The 19,736-nt window shown below is 36.1% G+C and overlaps 1 protein-coding gene across 1 annotated transcript in view; it reads left to right on the forward strand.

Moving 5' to 3' along the window:
- NECAB1 (N-terminal EF-hand calcium binding protein 1) overlaps positions 1–19,736 on the forward strand; it is a 172,330-nt gene that overhangs the window by 81,428 nt on the left and 71,166 nt on the right. Inside the window, exons 4-5 of the mRNA XM_055286727.2 lie at positions 2,788–2,813; positions 11,653–11,750. Coding sequence (XP_055142702.2) covers positions 2,788–2,813; positions 11,653–11,750 — 124 coding nt within the window. The remainder of the gene's footprint in view (positions 1–2,787; positions 2,814–11,652; positions 11,751–19,736) is intronic.

A 19,736-nucleotide genomic window follows, 5' to 3' on the forward strand; every position in this document is an offset into this window, starting at 1 on the left:
TGGAGTTGTGAGAAGACAGCCATCATCCTCCAGACCCCAGAATGGTAAATCCACTGACAAGTTTCACTGTGTAACTGGGAAAGCCACAAATACTCAATGCCAGCCCATGAAAGCAGCTACAGGGGCTGGACCCTGCAGAACCACAGGGCTGAAACTGTCCAAGTCCTTCGGAGGCCACCCCTCACATCAGTGTGGCCTGGACATGAGATATGGATTCAAAGGAGATTATTTGGGAGCTTTAAGATTTAATAACTGCCCTGCTGAAGTTCAAACTTGCATGGGACCTGTAGCCCTTTTTGTGTTGGCCAATTTCTCCTTTTTGGAATAGGAGTATTTAGCCAGTGCCTATACTCCCGTTGTATCTTGGAAGTAACTAATTTGTTTTTGATTTTACAGGCTCAGAGGTGGAAGGGACTTGCCTTGTCTCAGATGAGACTTTGGACTTGGACATTTGAGTTAATGCTGAAATGAGTTAAGACTTGGGGGACTGTTAGAAGGGATGATAGAATTTTGCAATGTGAGAATGACATGAGATTTGGGAGGCATAGGGGAGGAATGATATGGTTTGGCTTTATGTCTCCACCCAAATCTCATGTTGAATTTCTAATCCCCAGTGTTGGGGAGGGACCTGGTGGGATGTGATTGGGTCATGGGGGCTTATTTCCTTCTTGCTGTTCTTGTGATAGTGAGTAAGGTCTTACAAGATCTGGTTCTTTGAAAGTGTGTAGCACTTCCCTCTTCACTCTCTCTCTCTTCCTCCTGCTCCCACCATGTAAGAGGTGTTTGCTTCCCCTTTGCCTTCTGCCATGATTGTAAGTTTCCTGAGTCCTCCCCAGCCATGCTTCCTGACAGTCTGTGGAATCATTAACCGATTAAACCTCTTTTCTTTATAAATTACCTAGTCTCAGGTAGTTCTTTATAGCAATGTGAGAACAGACTAATACATTATCCAACCTCAACCCATCTGTCAGTGGCCTGTTTAAAGTGCAAATATGACCATGTTATTCACCTTTTAAAAAGTATTCTATAATTCCAAATTGACAGAAAGGTAAAGTAGAAACATCTTAGGTTATCATATGAGGCCTTTCATTGTCTAGTTCCATTCTCTCATTATTGATCTATGTTCTAACTAAAAAAACTACTTGGTTTTCTGAAATTGAATGCTCTTCATACTTTTAATTTTTATTAGTGTTTCTTTTAACCAGAATGTGCTTCCTTTGGCTGCCTCCTCTACTACTATTTAGAAATTTAGCTCACCAATTTAACGTTTGAGATGTAGCTTGACAATTTTATCTTCTATGATATATTTCTGGACACCTTTTGCCAATTCTCTATTTCCCTCATAACAACTATTATATTGCATTAAAATTGTTTATGTGCTGTATGAGTCTACCTCTAAGTTGAGATTCTAGAGACAAGTAATCTGACAGATTCATCTTTGTAGATATTGCAACCTCATACATCTGTGGCAGTTAGAATAATGCCTGGCACATAGCAATAAATGTTTGTGGAATTAATGAATGAATGGGAGTCCATACCAAAATTACTGGAGAAGACTTAACATATTCTACCTGGTGGCAAGTTATTACTTTGCAAAAATACTCATTTAGTTATGAAGATACAATTTATCTAAGATCAAGTATTTAGTGTGTAGAATGAAATACCGAGTATAAAATAACTTTTAAAAATGAGTGACAGAGTTCATAAAAGTACCCAATGTTTGGAATGTTTATACCAATGCCTCTCCTGGTTAGCAAACCTGGCTACTACTTAAAGAACAACTGAATTAGGAAGAATATTTACATTGAGCATTGACATGTGACAACTAAAGTCAAGATTTTCAGTTAACTAAACTAATATTTTCCATTGCTCTTTAATAGCCTTCAGCATCTTTACAAGGTTGAGTTCTATTTCTATTTCATTTAAACTTTTTAAAACTTATGAATTACTGTTAAATTTTTAGGAAATTCCCATTTAGCATTTGCTAATATGATCATTTTTCTCCTTTAAGTTATGGTGTAATAAGTTATATTGATTTATTACCTGATATTGAACCATCTGCATTCCTGTACCATACCTTTCTTGGTAAATGACATTATTCTTCTGATAGTCATGTATTATATTTGCTAACATTTCATCTTGATGTTTTGCATTTGCCTTCATAAGAGTAATAGGTTTATATCGTTGATGAGTAATGTAATTTCTTATTTTGTTTTAGAAATCATATGAAATAAGCATTGAATCAAATTTACCTCAAAGGTTGAATTTAGGAAGGAAATTCTAGCATTTCTATCAAGTCAGGACTTACGATAGCTAACATTCATCAAGTGCTTATTTTGTGCCAATTACAATTCAGTGCTTTATGTATTCATTTAAACCCTACAGCATCCCATGAACTAGAAATTATAATTACTATCTTCATCTTGGGGCAGACGAATTGAGACACAGAGATGTAAAGTAGCCAGAGTCATAGAAGGTAAATTGCAGAGTCAGAATTTGAACTCAGGCATTCTGGATCCAGAGCCTACATTCTTTACCAATATGCATTCTTTTCCCCATCATGTTGCAGAGGAAAACATAAATCTCAGGAATTATTTGTCTGAAGAATCTGACATAATCATTGTTAATTGACCTAAGACTATTTAAATAATGTAGAATTTATAAGAGAAATACCCTAACTACATACCATCAACTAATAATATAGATTGGAGACTGTGTTTAACTATTTAAAAACGTAGTTAAAAATATTACCAAAGTAATAACATTTTTTTTGTTTCATCTTTTCAGTAATCTTGACACAGAAGAGCTATGTGGTAAGTGTTTCTTTAAGATCAGTCAAACCCATTACTTGCTTAAGAAGGAAAACGAGTATTGTCTGATATATATGAACCTTGGAATTAATGCTGTATATTAGGAGTTCAAAAAAAAAAAAAAGGAAAAATTAATCGAGATTTCAAGGGATTTATCTTTATCCATGAATTTTGCTCAAGTATGTATTTCACTCCAGAAAGAGTTGGGCCTCATTAGTTTGTTTACAGAAGAAGAATTGTTACAATCAGTACATTAGTTTCACAAGAGCAAATTCTCCACAAGTTTGAATATATTTTTAAATTGATGTTTAATACAACTTCATTATTCTCTGCATCATATATTGTGCAGAGCCTTTTGTTACTATCTTACAAAGCTGTCTTCTTGAAATGTAAAAATAACTTTGTTTCATACCTGCCTAAACCATTCTGGAGTTGTAAATGTCACTTGCAAAACAAGTGATTCAATGGGGACAGATACATCTTTACAAATGCCTGGTTTAATAGCCTCTTCATTTATTTTCTTCATCTTTATGGTTAGAACAGTAGTTAAAGATTAGAAATATGGAAAGGTAAAATTTTAAAATTTTATTATTCTATGAAAAAATAGAACATTATGAGACTATTCAATTTGAAACAGCTATCTTTCTTTGAATACTGGAAGGTTTAATGTTTTATGTTTTAAGATAAATGTTTAAGATAATACTTTTATTTAAGTTCAATCTTATTGTCTAGGCTGCTGAAAACATTTTTGGTAGTTAGAGTTGAGTTTTGTCTGAGAACTCCTCATTGAAACTATCAGCACTTCCTGAACATCTTCTAATTCTTACAGTTTCAGAATTTACCAAAACCATAAAAAAGGCCACTTTCTTATACTCAGGAGTGGTTATTTTCCATTTCATCAAAGTGGTAGAGCAACACCAAAAGATGTTATACAAGAACAAAATATCAGAATACAGGGTTTCAAGGCAAAAACTGAACAAAATTAGCATAATCTCCAACCACGACCTTTCAAATTTTCCAATGATTGTAAAAAAACTCATGCTTCTTATCCTAGCATAGTGTCCATCCCAGGTTCAGGGAGGAAAATCCAATTGAAATTCAAGATATGTTTATGGAGGAGCAAGGTACTCCAGTACCAAAGCAGGTCATGCTTTTGTTAGTTATGAAATACCAGCAGGGAAAATCATGCCATTCTTTCAGACACAGTCAGATGGTAGCATTGTGCACACATGGTTAAGTACCTGAAATTGCCCATAGGGACTGTTGCCGTGAGGCTTTATGATGAATAGCAGTCACCATAAAGGCCAAGTTGTGGTCCACTCTCATCTATGTGCACACAGTCCTGGTTAGTGAAGTGAAAAGATAAAATGGAGAACACAAGATTATCTTGATAATTTCACTAAGGTGGCAGACCCATTTCCCTAAAATATCTAGCTATGTCAGGCCAAAGTAATTATTTCTGCAAATCATTCATTTCTATCTATTTTTTGTTTTTTACTTAACTTTGCCTGGGTAGGCCTCAGCTGATAACAAAGCAAACTGTTATAAGGGCTTTTAAGATAAAAACACTAAGTGGTTCTTCTTTATTTGCTATGCTGCCTTCCTGTTGTCATTAAGGAATATTGTGTTATCCTCTATTTTCCCTTAAAAGCACTTCAAGTTCTACAATGAGAACTCATGGACACAGGAAGGGGAACATCACACTCCGGGGACTGTTGTGGGGTGGGGGGGAGGGGGGAGGGACAGCATTAGGAGATATACCTAATGCTAAATGACGAGTTAATGGGTGCAGCAAAACAACATGGCACATGGATACATATGTAACAAACCTGCACATTGTGCACATGTACCCTAAAACCTGAAGTATAATAAATAAAAAAAAAGTACTTCAAGTTCTAAAGTATGATAGCATATCTCCACTTACTCCTCTGCTGAAAAAAATATTTTAAAAATATGCCTTTTTTCTATAATGGAACTAGATTAGGTCCCTATCCTGTATTTATGGAAAAAGCTTTGCCTATGATTTTCCCCCTATAGCTTTAGTTAGGGAACTGGAATGTGGGGCTTTAATGCAACAGGAATTGTTCCGTGTTTTTTAAATCCAGTGATTGTATTCACAGTCATGTGTTATAATCCTCCCCCTCCCTGTATTTATGGAAAAAGCTTTGGCTATGATTTTCCCCCATAGCTTTAGTTAGGGAACTGGTATGTGGGGCTTTAATGCAACAGGAATTTTTCTGTGTTTTTTAAATCCAGTGATTGTATTCACAGTCATGTGTTATAATCCTCCCCCTCTCTGTTCAAGAATATGCATTTTAATCTCCAGAGTGTCATTTCATTTCTCATTATTTTGTGAATATAAAGTAAATATTTAAGTTGGATTCTAATCAAAGCCAAATGCTTCAGTGTTAGCAAGTGAAATATGTCAATTCACACCCGGCACAAATTCCCCCTTGTGCGTGGGAGGGGCAGAACTTGATTGGCATGAAAAGTAGATTTCATATGTTCTTTCCTAGAAGCCAATTAAAAGTTGCAGGTATGTAAAACTTTAATTCTGAGGTTTTTACTTAATTTGTCAGTTACTAAGGACCTAGAATTTAAAATATTTATTTTGAAAAAAATGTCTTTGTAAGTTTAATTGTGAAAGTAATACATAACTACTATTTTTAAACTTTAACAGAATTATGTAGGCGTATAAGCTAATATGTCAATCCTCTCTGCCACTCATTGTCATCCCCAATACTGAGCTCTACTATTTACTTGGAACATATTCTTCCAGACATTATTATGTGTATATTGACATTGACATATATGTATGTATGTTGTTGTTGCTTTTTCCAGCAGTGAGATTATACTATATGATTAGTGCAATTGCATCCCATTCTCCTTCATTTTATTTAAAGGCTGCATAGTGTCTCATGTACCTTAATTTTTTTCAATCAATTTCCTTTTAATGGATTTTCAATTTGAATCCAACTTTCCATGGGAAAAACAGGACTGAAATAAATATTCTCATATACATTATTCTCACACTCATGTTCAAGTAATTCTAGATGGTAGATTCCCAAACATGTAATTCCTCAATCAAGGTTTCTCTAAGGTGCACACCCACCAGCAGTGTATAGAAGTGCCAAAATTATCCACTCTTCACATACAATTGTGAAGGCCTTCCTAAATGCGTTTTTTTTTTTTGCCATATCTTATCACGATCAGTCAATACATAACTCAGTTTTAATTAGGCAATTGTGTTTGAACTCTGGCATTAAAGCTTTGATTTTGTATTTCTACCACAATTAGCTCTAATCTAAAGCATTCAGGAGTATAATTACTACCTTTCCTGGCCCTACCCTGTTTATGACTGTTTTCATAACCTTACTCATTTTTACTGAACTGTTTTGCAGATCTTGAAGTTGGTAGTTAAGAATAGGTAGTTGAAATATTTATAGATGGGTGAAGAATAATTGCAATGAATGTGCTTGATCTGAAAGCCTTTCTGTAAGAAAGCTTTGTGAACAAGGTTGAATATATTTAATAGTGTAATGTCTCATCTAGTCGGCTGTTATCTACCAAATATTAAACTATTTTAAAAGTTATATGAAGTCTATAAATAAGATGGATAAAAACTGGGGGTACGGGGGCCGGGCGCGGTGGCTCACGCCTGTAATCCCAGCACTTTGGGAGGCTGAGGCGGGTGGATCACGACATCAGGAGATCGAGACCACGGTGAAACCCCGTCTCTACTAAAAATACAAAAAAAAAAAAAAATTAGCTGGGCGTGGTGGCGGGCACCTGTAGTCCCAGCTACTCTGGAGGCTAAGGCAGGAGAATGGCATGAATCCAGGAGGTGGAGCTTGCAGTGAGCTGAGATCACGCCACTGCACTCCAGCCTGGGCGACAGAGCAAGACTCTGTCTCAAAAAAATAATAATAATAAAATAAATAAAATAAAATAAAAAAACTGAGCGTACGGGAAACTCCAGAATAAAAGCTTATTTCCTTCATACCCAAGGTTCCTTTCAGTAGCTGTGCACTAAGCACCCAGGCTGCAGAGACTGGCAGAGCCCGGACAGTGCTCAGAGACCTATGCCAGCAATTCTGGGTGCTAGGAAATCAGAAGGCTCTATGCCCTCCTCCAGACTCCAGTGGCACATGTCACTGATGATTGAGATGTAAGAGAGTTTGAGTGTCGCTTATCTGCATCCCCTCAAAATAGTCCACATTTCTAGATCTGACTGACCTCCCTATTCAGAACATGCGGGTTTTAACACTCTCTCTCATCTCAATTACTTTCTTTTCTACCTAGTCTACTACTTGAGAAATTCTAACTGCTTGAGAAGTTTAGATGAGACTCATCTAAACTCATGAGAATACTTTGTGAGACCAATTTCCGCTGAGACTTTTGTGGCAGCTGTGGGTCCTTTGCTTCTGACAGAATTATTAAGCTGACCTGAAAACTCAACAACTTGAAAGACTAAGGTGCAGGATAGAAAAACAAAACAAAACTGTAGTTTGGTAATGCAACATCACTGATTAAGTACAGAAAGGCAGGGAGAAACTAATTTATTGTTAGCATTTTAGTAGAGAAGAAGGCACACTGGATATCCATGAGAATATAGCCTGCTTCTTGACAGATAACAGGCCTACTACATCTGCTTATAAACTGTGCTCTACTTTTTCATCATACCTAATGTTCAGACTCTACTTTTCAATGATACTTCACTTAAACTGATGAGGATTGGTTTTCACACATTTCCGTAAGTGCAATATAACTCTATTTTGCTTAAGTTCATGAAACCCACATACAGGTTTCAACAAAATAGGTCTTTTCTTCAGGAAGTTCTTCTAGTTACCAAAGGAAAAGAATTTTAAGGAATCAATATTTGTTCCAAATCATTCTTTCTAATGCCATGACTTAGACAACATACATTTGCCCTACTCACACTGGTATTGTGATTCAAATGAGAAACATCAGTCACAAACGTGAGAAACTTGGAATAGAACTTTAGTCCAAGCTCAGCCACTTCCAAAGATGTCACTGTCCTTCCTTCCTGCCTGCCACATCTTGGAGTTTGCAGATCTGCTGAAATTCTGGACTCCACCGCTCATTCCACTTCAAAGCTTTGGTATGGCTCATAGTCCTAGTTGTGTGATGAAATCCCTCCTGGCAATTGATGCCTCCCTTCTCTCTTGATGGTGTCACCAACATTCCCAAATCATCCTTAGTGCATCCCTTCCTTTTCTGATAGGAAAATTTGAGGATGTCACTCTCCTTTTCAAAATTGTTCCATGGCTTCCCATTGCCCATAGTGGTCTCCAATTTACTCTGCATCATAATCTCCTAGGGAACCTCGCCCTCAACCCAAAGATTGTGATTTACTAGATGAGACCTTCTCAGTTATCTTCATGTCTAACAAGTACCCTAGAGTAGTGTTTCTCAAACTTAAATAAGCCTACAAATCACCTGGGGGTCTTATTAAAATGCAGATTGTGATTCAACAGGACTGGAAGTGGGCCTGAGACACTAAGTTCTAACAAGCTCCTAGGTGAAACTAATGCTGCTGGTCCACAAAACAAACTTTGAACAGGGAGGTACTAGAGGATTCTGACGCAGGTGGTCAAAAACACTTACCGAGACTTGAGGATTAAAGAGCATTTGGCAAGGACTGTTTCCAACACATACAGCTTAGTCTCCCATCACTGACTTTTAGGATTTGTTTCCTTGCTGCCTCTGATTCTCAAATATGTTCCAGCCCTGTTCTTTATGTCTTGGCAGTGCTGAACTACACATACTCCTGCAAACATGACAGGAAAACTGCTGCTTCCATGCCTTTCCTCTGAGTATCCAGCAGGTTAAGCCCTATTCATCTGTTAACTGAGCCATTGGTGGTGTTTCTCCTATGAAGCCCTCTCTGACTCACCCAGGCAGACTTGGGCATTCTTTTTCTTTCTTTTCTCTTTTTTTTTCAAAGACAGGACCTCGTTCTGTCACCCAGGCTGGAGTGCAGTGGCACAATCTCGGCTCACTGCAACCTTGGTCTCCCTGGTTCAAGTTCAAGCAATTCTCCTGCCTTATCCTCTATTTGGATTGCACCTTGTATCTGGGACCTTGAACCATTTTCTTTAACAATGATTAGGTGTATTGCAGTTGTTCCTTGGAATGTTTATCTCTCGTCTCTGACTGTAGGGTTTCTGTCTTTTCACCTTTGTATTCCAAGCTCCTACAATAGCACCTAGCACATAAAAGGCCCTAAGTAAAGGTTTGTTAGGCCACAGAATGAGTAAGTGAACACTCGCTATGATGAAGTGGAGGGGAGTTATCTCTCTTTATCTATGTTGGATGTGTCTGGCTCTTTCATCTAACTTCCCTCTTTGAGTTTATTGGAGCCCCCTTGCCTTGACTGCCTGACCCATATCCCTCAGTGAGTAAGTTATAAAAGAGCCTTAGTGACACTGAGCTGCACCACCTCAAAATAACCCTTACACTTAGATTTCCAACTTAAGCTCCTATCCACGACTTAAGTATTGTAATTCTCTTCCTTCTCAGTCATTTTCTTTACTATCTAGTGATTGTTCTTTTTTTCTAACTTGGAGAGTTGAGACGAATAAATGGATGAATGAAGGACAGAAAGAATGAAGTCTAGATAGGTGTCAGCTCTGAAGCTGCTAGTCATTGTTTTTCTTATATGCTTTATCAGCATATGCCTGCATCTGTGTGCATAGGTCCAATTTCAAAGTGGAAAGACAACTTAAATTCTCTCCAGGAACCTCTACTAATTAAGCCAAATGTCTATGAATGAAATATTTATTTTAAAAAGTGGCTTTACTCTCTCTCTCTCTATATATATATATATATAAGAAAATATAAGAAAATTGGAGCACCAGCCTACTGCATCCTATATATATCCTATATATATCTATGTATACATATATATATATACATAGATATATATAGGGAGAGAGACTTGCTTTTTTAGCATCAATTTTTTTGTTTTCACTTTCTTTTTTTTTTTTTTTTTTTTTTAGAGACAATGTCTCATCTGTAGCCCAGGCTGGAGTGCAGTGGCACTATCACGGCTCACTGCAGCCTTGACTTCCCAGGCTCAAGCAATCCTCCCACCTCAGCCTCCCAAGTAGCTGGGATCAGAGGCACATACCACCATGCTGTGTGGCCCAGGCTGGTCACGAATTCCTGGGCTCAAGTGATCCTTTTGCCTTGGCTTCCCAAAATACTGAGATTATAGGCATGAGCTTTCATGCCCAGCCTGTTTTCACTTCATATTTTTGCCTATTTGCATTTAAAAACCCTGTCACAATCCTCTTTGAGGCATTATATATACAAGTTTTTAAATAAAAATGAAGTAACAGCTTCACTTTTTGGCATTTTTCTTATGCTTTTTGCTTGTTTCAACATAGTATAGACTCAGTTCTGATATTCATTATTTTTCCGACTTATGAATATTCTACAGCCACATTAACTGCTTGCTGGCTGATGAAGAGTGTTCATTTGTTATAAATAATTGCACAAATAAAATTAAACATATTTGTCAACCTTATCAAAAAATCAACATTATAACCACAAATTAAAATGTTATTTTGAAGCAGGTATTTAAGGAGTAAATATTTTATTTATCTTCCAACTAATCACTTTCTAAAGAATCTTTATAAGAGATAGTTTACACCACATTGTTTTTAAGGAATGCATTTTACTTTTTGTCAAAAATATGTTATTTGTTTTTAACCTAAGTGTATACAGACTGTATTTTGACAACCATGATCTGGAATTGATTTAGTGCTCACCTGTGTTTATTTTCTTCTCAAAAGAAGTCTGTACATTAACTAATATATCAGTCAATGGCACTTTCCAGTTGTTATTAATATCAGTATGAACAAATATTTCCTAGAGTATTAAATAAATTAATCAAGGCGGTTTCCATCAAACATGCTGAAATGTATTCCCATAATCTCAAGTGACTTATATGTGATTATATTTATCATTTCAATTTAGTTCCACAAATACTGTGGCACATTAAAGAGAGATGGCAATAAACTACAGTTCATCCAAGGAAGGGTTCAGAGGAATGGTGAGGACTATTCATGTTTTACTGTCTGAAAACCCTAGATCTTCTCAATATATAAATTTATGTTAAGCTGGTTTGCTTTCATTATAGAAATATATAGATTTCTATAAGTAAACATAAGATTTTGCATTTATATATATTTCAACTTACTAGTTTAGGATCAGTTCATGTTCCATACTTTTAATTTCAATCATAAATCCACTATATTATTTATTCCTAGCAACTGAAAAAAGTGATAGACTTTACTTTTCTCTGCCCAAATTGTTGGAAAAAAAAAAAGATTGTGACAGGGACAGTTACATAGAAGGTGCCACAGAAGACCCTCTCATGTTTTGCATCACTGACTCTTAACCTTGAAAAGAGCTTCCCTTCCTTAAATGTTTCCTCCAAGAAACAATAAAATGTAGCTTAACTTTTTCCTAAAATTACTATCCCAGTGAGATCTATAATACCAAGTTGTCAAAAACAATTTTTTATTGAAACATCCTTGTCAGTAGATCCAGATTCATTTTTCCCTACTTTTGTAGAAAGGAACATTTCTTCAAGGATAATGGTAATCATTCAGATTTCCTTTTCTTTTTTCTTGATGTCTTAGTGAAATGAGCAGATTGTCACCTTATTTAGTCTTATTTGGAAACCTTCCAGTTTTCACTTATAGCTGACATTTTATTTTACTCATTTAAAGAGTAAATCATTAGCTGATTTTTTTGTTTTGTGGTTACCTAAACTCAAATATGAATTTATTTCAATATTTTCATTTTTCAGAATATTTTTCTCAGCACTTGGGCGAGTATGAGAATGTACTAGCAGCACTTGAAGACCTGAATCTTTCCATCCTGAAGGCAATGGGCAAAACAAAGAAAGTAAGAAAATGTTAATGTTTATTTTCTATAAAAATCTCTTCTTTGAAAAAGATTTTTCTTGAAAATCATACCTATTTTCAAGTATAGATTCTTTATTATCACTGACAGTTTATTTTTCTTCATATTAAATGAGATATGTTATTCATTTGTAACATAATTATAAACACTATATGCCTAAGACTGTGCTTTGTGTTGAGGATACAAAGATACAAAGAGCTGTTAGAATAGCTCTCAGCCTGGTGGTGATACAAGTGTGTAAACTAAGTAGTATGTTTTAGATCTTGTCCCTCCCCAAATCCCATGTTGAATTGTAATCCCCAGTGTTGGAGGTGGGGCCTGGTGGGAGCTGATTGGATCATGGATCACCATTCCCATGGTGCTGTTCTCCTGATGCTGAATGAGTGAGTTATCATGCGATCTGGTTGTTTAAAAGTGTATGGAGCCTCCTCCGCCCCTCTCCTTCCTCCTCTGGCCACGTGACATGCCTTGCTTCTCCTTTGCCTTCCACCATGATTGAAAGCTCCCTGAGGCCTCCCCAGAAACAGAAGCCACTATGCTTCCTGTACAGGCTGCAGAACTGTGAGCCAATTAAACCTCCTTTCTTTATAAATTACCCAGCCTCAGGTATTTCTTTATAGCAATGAGGGAACTGACTAATACACTAAGCATTACAGTATAGCCCAATAAGAAGCACAAGATAAGACATCTAATTCATGCTGGAGATGAGATGACACCTGAACACTTAGAGATAAAGGAAGTTGGTAGAGCTGGACAAAGGAGACCTAAACACAGGGAACAGCACGTGCAGAGGCTCTGAGTCAAGAGGGTCACAGGACACTCCAGGAAATGGAGCTAGACAGTAAGGATAAAGTACCAAAGAGTAGCATGATGTAAGATGAAACTGGAGCTAGGGAGGGCCCACATCTTTCATGATGTCAGCAAAGCTAAGGATTTAGGCCTGTATCCTAAGTGCAAATAAATCAGCAAATAATTTATGCAGAAATAAAAACAAAAAAACTCATGCAGTCTTTCAAAAAGACCATACAAGAATTAACTTGGGGTTGGGGTGGATAATATAGAGGAATAGGATCAGAAAGATGAGTGAGTAGGCTAGTTCATTAGTCTGGGTAAGAAATGTTGATATTTGGAAAACAATAAAGACTCAACTGAATTTTGAAAACTAAAGTTCAGAAAGTCCCCTAAAACTTCAAGGAAAACAGAAAATGTAAGAAAATTGGAGCACCAGCCTAGTGTATCCTATATCCAAATAACAAATTCCAAAAAGAGAGAAAAAAAAAGGAAAACAGGTAAAAAGTGGAATCAGAATACATTTTCTTTAGACCTCTTCAGGAATATTTGGAAACTGTATAATAACTTCATCCCTTGGAAACTTCTCTCCAGAAATGGCCATTAAAAATTTATCTGCTTTGTGTGTCTAGCTTCTTCTTGCTCTTCAAGTCTCATCTTAAATACCATGGCCTCAGAAAGGTCTTCTCTGACCACTCTACTAAAAACAAGAAAAGGTCATCTCAATTAGAGTAGATCATCTGTTCCTTGCTGGCAATTTATCATAATCAGTGAGTAACTGTGCAATGTTTTCGTTGTTGTTTATTTGTTGTCTGTAAAGAGAGAGAAGGGCAGTGACTGTTTTTTGGATTTTTTAAGGTTTTTTTTGTTTTGTTTTTGGCTTACCATGTTTACTCTGAACCTAGCACAGGACCTGACAATTAAAATCACACTCAAAAAATTTATTGATGGATTAAATTAATTGATTGGTTAAATGAACACACACATAGCTCCAAAAGCTAAATACTTTTGCTCCTAAAAGAAAAATTGCTCCTAAGTTAATTTAAGAAGCTTCCAGAATGCCTCTAATAGGAAGAAAAAAACAAGTTATATAATCTTCCTTATTTCCTCAGAAATATGCACTAAAATCATGTTGTTTTCCTTGTATTAAGACAATGAGATTTTGTGGGATTTAAATTGAGGTCAACCTGTTGTTTTGGTTTCTTAAGTTACAAAATCTTTTTCTTGGCACTGACCCTTAAAAATGCATCTGATTCATATTATACTGTTTAACCAAGAAAAACGTATGTCTCTGATTTAAATTAAAAAGGAAAAAGAAAAAAAAAGAAATAGTCAAAATTAAAATTAGAAAAAGCCCCTTTGTGTAATAGCTCAAAGATGAGTAAAATGCAAGAGTTTTGACGTTTCTCAAGCCACTGTTGAATAGACATCTTCTCCACACTGTCTAGCACATGGACCCTTCAGAATGAGAAATCTAGCATTTTTCTCTATATTTCTACACAGATAAAAAGTCCTGTCTCAGTAGGAAGATCTGATTGTTCTAGGCTTTTATGAAAAATGAAATACAAGCCTTTTGTGATCTATCTTGACTGGCAGTACCTCTGTTTGCAGTGTCAGAGAATGGATAAAATGGGATTTAGCTGCCTACCTTAAACTCCAGGAAGTGACTCAGGACAGATACAATCTGTCATTATTTTCCCTCCTCCTCCTTCTCCCTTAACCCCAGCCTTTTGTCAGATCCTCAAAGGCTACATGGATTATTTTACTTTGCTTGTTATTCTGGAACAAAACACCATAGGTCAAATTCCACATGGCCATTTGAAAGTCCCAAAGGTAACTAAAACCAGAACCCTCTGTCTGAATTTGGAATGTTTCACACACACACAAAAAAATAGCTTTGTCAATTAGTTTTTCTTCTTTCTACAGGGTAGAGGTGATAAGCTAACTTGCAGCATTAGTATGTGAAGTGCTTGTAATCTCAAAGCAAATGTAGAATTCTGATGCTACAGCTGAATTCATCATGTGCTATGTTATATAAAGACAAATGGGATTCCCTGTTTATTAGTAGGGCTTAAAAGGAGATTATCATAAGCTAAAGTGAAGAATGGCATTCTTAAAATAATTATTTAGGGTTTGTTAGTTATCTTACTGAGTGCAGCTGTGAAATTTTCCAAAATTAAAATGTATATATACTTTTTTCTTCTGACAGTTATTTTTCAAACAAACACACCCTACAATACATTTTCAACAATTTTAAGAAAGAAATAGACTTGAATCCTAGCACTGCCGGGCCTCTGCCTCTCTCTTACTCTCCTACATCTGTCTTCAGGATCTGTTGATTCTCTCTTTAGCATCTACAGATCCCTTTATCTCAATCTTTTCATCTCTCCTCTATCTCTAGTTTTTTCATGTTGAGCATCTGGGCCTCCCAGGGCTCCATAGTCCTTTCACTAAAGATCACAATCATTTTATTTGAGTCTTACTATGAAAAAGATGAAATAGCAATAGGACACAGAATTTCTATTTGGGACAAACATCATTACTATAATTTTATGTAGGACTTATTATTAAAATTTTCCCTTGTTTTAGGCAAAATATCCAAGCTGAAATGATACCATATGTGGCATAGTAAAATACCCTTGTAGGCTTACAGAAGGCAAGCATTTTAATTATTCATTACAGTTTCATTGCAATCCTTTAAGTATTCAATCCTTAAGTATTTAAAAATAAAATGAAAAAATTATTCTTGGACTTCAGAGCAACCAAAAAAAACCACTTTTTAAACCGTTTATTTAACATCTTCTTTTTTCCTTGAAATTATCTGCCAAAATGAGTCTGCTTAGGGAAGAGGAAGTAGAGACTAGGAGGATGGAAAATAGGAGAGAAGTGTCTTGAGGTTGCAAGTTTGGTTCAATAGGACAGAGGCCCTGAGTCAGGCCCAAGCCTTGGAATCCTCCATGCAGCCCTGGCCAGACTTCTGCCCAACACCTGGCAAAGGGGACCTCAACACCTCTGGAAAGGTTGCTCAATGAAGTAAGGAGGAACATGTTCTCTCATAGCAGACCCAAGTTATCCTGAAGGACTCTGCAGTACCTACTTCCTGAACAGAGAAACCTCCACCTCTTACTGGGTAAGGTAGAGATAGAACTGAGATGAGAACCCTAACCCTTCTAATTCATGTGAGCATGACTTTGGGTGTAATTTAAAGGTGATAAAAAACCACTTTGAGTTTATTGATAGAGTTCACACAGTGGTGTAGATGATTAGTTCAGGCAAAGGTCATCAACAAGGTGGTGGCTAAGGTGGATATGCTAGGAGGATGGAGGATAGAGTACGTAGTAATGTCTGGGCAGGCTCAAGACTTGCATCGGCACCTACCTGGCAATCATGTCACTGGTTCTTTCTAGACATTGCTGCAGCCCCACCAGACTCTTGGTGACTGATCTGACTTCTCTGAGCCAAGTTGCCAGACGATGCCTAATGACTCTTCTTTCTTGCCAGGCTAGGGCTTCCGTGGCTATGACCAAAAAGAGGATGAGGAATAGCTGTCAATGCCAACTAGCATTCATATAGCACCTTGGAGTTTTCAACATGTTTTAACATACAGTATTTCAGTTACTCTTCATCACATCTTAGTAAGGAATGTTAGGCAAAAGTTAATATACACATTTCAAAAATGAGGAAACTGAGTCACAATGTAGCTAGTTGATTTATCAATATCCTAAAGATAATGAGATTTAAACCAAGTGATTCTCATTTAATTTTTTTTATTTAAGGTTTATGTGGTTCCTTATGAACATGCTATAAATATGCAGCTGTAGGTTCTATCATGACACAAAACATTTCTGGTATTAGGTACCTTTGGTCTTTGAAACAATCAAAGTCTTTAGAGTTCAGCTGTGGCTCAGCAAATGCATAAAGATTTTTAGCTTCTCTGTCAGAAATATTTTCAGTTTTGCTTTTGACAAATGAATAAGTAGGTGTCCAGAGCTTAGTGTAATATGTGAAGAAAATATGAAAGAAATTATAGACAGAAGCAGATGATAATTAAATGCTGAAATCATAATTAAATCCTGAAATCAAAAGATGAAGGTGCATAAGCAAAGTTCTAGGCAAGGAAGTGCATATTTTTTATTATAGTTTGTTGTCATTAGAGAAATGAACTTAAATTAGAAAATAAGAGAAGTTACATACCCATGTCAAACAATGGATATTTAGCTTTTTACTTACTAGAATGAAATATATCCAAAGGAAAGGCTACTGTACTTGAGAGAATTAAGCAAAAATATTGGTCTTCTGGGCTCTGGATGAATTTATAAAGGATCCGAAAGCATTCCAATAGAAGTCCTACTGATTTTTTTTTTTTCAAATAGGTAACTGTACTATTTCTTGATTGACACTTAAAATGCTATGTTTACTGTTTGCTAAATACTTATAATGTACTCAGTTTTGTGTCAGAGCTCACTATTCTGTTCCCGTGGTAAACTGTCTTTTGTAGTATTAAGTATTATTAACACGTTATCTTAATTCTTGTATACTTAGATATATTTGAAAATGTAAAAGTGCAGGTCTTCTCTGTTCTCTCTCTTTTTTGTTTTTGTTTTTTGTTTGTTTGTTTGTTTTGTTTTTTTGGTGGAGATAGGGTTTCACTATGTTGCCCAGGCTGGTTTCAAACTCTTGAGCTCAGGTGATCCATCCACTTTAGCATTCCAAAGTGCTGGGATTACAGGCGAGAGCCACAGCGCCTGGCCTGATTATTCTTCTTTAGCAGAGATTTTTGCCCTTAGTTTGCCATGTTTGCATAAGTTTTATAATTGTTTTTTTCAATTCTGGGAAAAACTTTTATTGGAATTCTCATTAAATTTATAAAGTAATTTGGAGAGAATTGTCATCTTGGTAATATTTTTCCTTCCCATGAAGGCACAAATATATTTTTTCATTTATTCAAGCTTCTTTTTATGTCTCATTAAATATTTTTATGATACCTCGTATAGATTCAAAACATTTCTTGTTAAATCAGTTCATATATATTTTATATTTTTATTGTTTTATAAATGGCCACCCTCTCTAACTTCCTAACATAATGGTGGTGGTATATTGGAAAATGATTAATTTTTGTATACACATTTGGTAACTAGATTAGCTACCATCTTGAGTAGCTGTTCTGTCCGTGACATGCCATTTATCATCCTTTACTGATATTACAGCTTGAACATCGAGAGCCTCTGCACCGTAAGAAACAACCCACCTAATCTCTCTTTTAGGGAAGTTGACCCATCTGTATATAGTCTTTAATGCCCTATCTTCTCCCATCTTTTTTATCTGAACTTTGAAGCTATACTTTACACCTATTGTTGTTACATAAGATTTCAAATTCTACTTCATTACCACAAGGCAGTAATAAACTATGACTTATACTTTAGAATCTTGTGTCTGAAAGGAATAAGATCATTTTCCACAAAACCAAACATAGTTTTAAAAAGCTTGAGTAGCAAAATTCGATAAATACAAACATGTAAAACATTAGCCGATTCTTACATATTTTTAACAGAAAAGACACAAACAAGTAAGTAAATAATGTATTTAATTAATTGGCAGTACATTGATATAGGCCAGAAATAAACTTGATGTTCAGAAAAGGGAGAGGTCAGTGCTCACTGAGTAATCAGATAAAACATCAGGGAGAAGGTGAGACTCAAATGAGTCTCAAAGAACGGGCAATTTTAATAAAGGAAAAATAGAAGAGAAGAACCTGCAGATAATGACCCTACTTTGACTTTTTAAGGAGGCAGCTATGAAGCCTAGTTCCATCAGAGGCCCTCTTTCATGTCCAGAAGAGGCTGTAGTTTACAGACGGAGGGGTCAGGTCATGCTGACTGCAGTTGGTATTTCACCTTATTTACAGTTTCTCGAATGAATGTATAAATAGCAAACTGCGATCTTGCAAATAAACTTGAATCAAGGGGACTTAAAAAAAAACTTAACAGATTGCTAGAGCTGTGGTAGTCTATAGAAGCTCCAGGTCAACTGCTGGTGTACCCCAAAGCCACAGAGGTCCCTATTAGTAATCATTTTTTTCATGACTGTTTTCTATTTTCAGACAGTCCTACCAATCCTTCCTCCCCATCCCAACCAGAAATAAGATATAGTGATAAATTATTTTTATTTTGTTTCACGTACCTATAATTTCAAATAGCCATTTTTTTTCCTTTGTAGGGATTTTCTTCTATTTATCTTACTTAGATTGCTAGCGGGAACATTTATTCCTAATAGAAAGTGGGAGTTAATTTTCTGCCTAATGAAAGGATGAGTACAAAGTACACTGTTCTATTTAAAAAGAAAAGCTGTTTTATTTTGCCCAAAAATATAGTTCTGAACTACAGTTGCCTGAGTGAATGTACAGCCCCATTTCTGAAGAACTGAACTTTGAAATTCTAAAAGCTAGATAAGGGGGAGAAGTTAATGCAGATATTCATGGGGGATAAACAGCACAGCATGTGATTCCTTCTGTCACGAGAATTAAATTTGATATGACTCATTTCTTTTGCCTGAAGTGGAAAAGTGCAGAAGGAGAGATTAAAAATTGGTCTGGGTTGTGTTTCTCAGATCTGATAGGCATCAGTTATTATCATGTTGAAGTTGTTCTTTCCCATTTTTATTTACAAAGAGGAAATACTAAATATTGCAAACCAGAAATACTAAATGTGAGAATTAATTAGTTTTGGCAAAGTCCTTATTTTCAAAATAAGTACATCCAAAAGAATGTACTTTGAAAAAGAAAATGAATATGTGCAAAAAAAGCTATTATAGGTGCTTCCTCTTGGCTGCAGGACAAGAGAGCTCAGGGCCACATGGTATTGTGTGACATCCCTTTGGAATGATTTATCCCGTGACCTGTCAGTTGTGTAATAACACATGGAATGTAGCTCTAACAGCCATGCAGGGTTACTGAATTGACTGAGATCTCTGGGAAACTTTCCTACAATTTCTTTGGATTTCAGTTTGAATTTCTGTTATGGATCATACTCACTTTTTAGGACTACCAATTATGCCACAAGCAGCCTAGTTTGTGACAGTATGGGAAGGAGATGTTTTCATCAGTTGTACATCTAGGTTTCAGAATACTGGCTGTGTATTATTACTCTGTAAGACTGAATGTTCATCTGGGAGACCACTTAG

This window comes from Symphalangus syndactylus, chromosome 7, assembly GCF_028878055.3.
Source record: "Symphalangus syndactylus isolate Jambi chromosome 7, NHGRI_mSymSyn1-v2.1_pri, whole genome shotgun sequence".
Lineage (NCBI taxonomy): Eukaryota > Metazoa > Chordata > Mammalia > Primates > Hylobatidae > Symphalangus > Symphalangus syndactylus.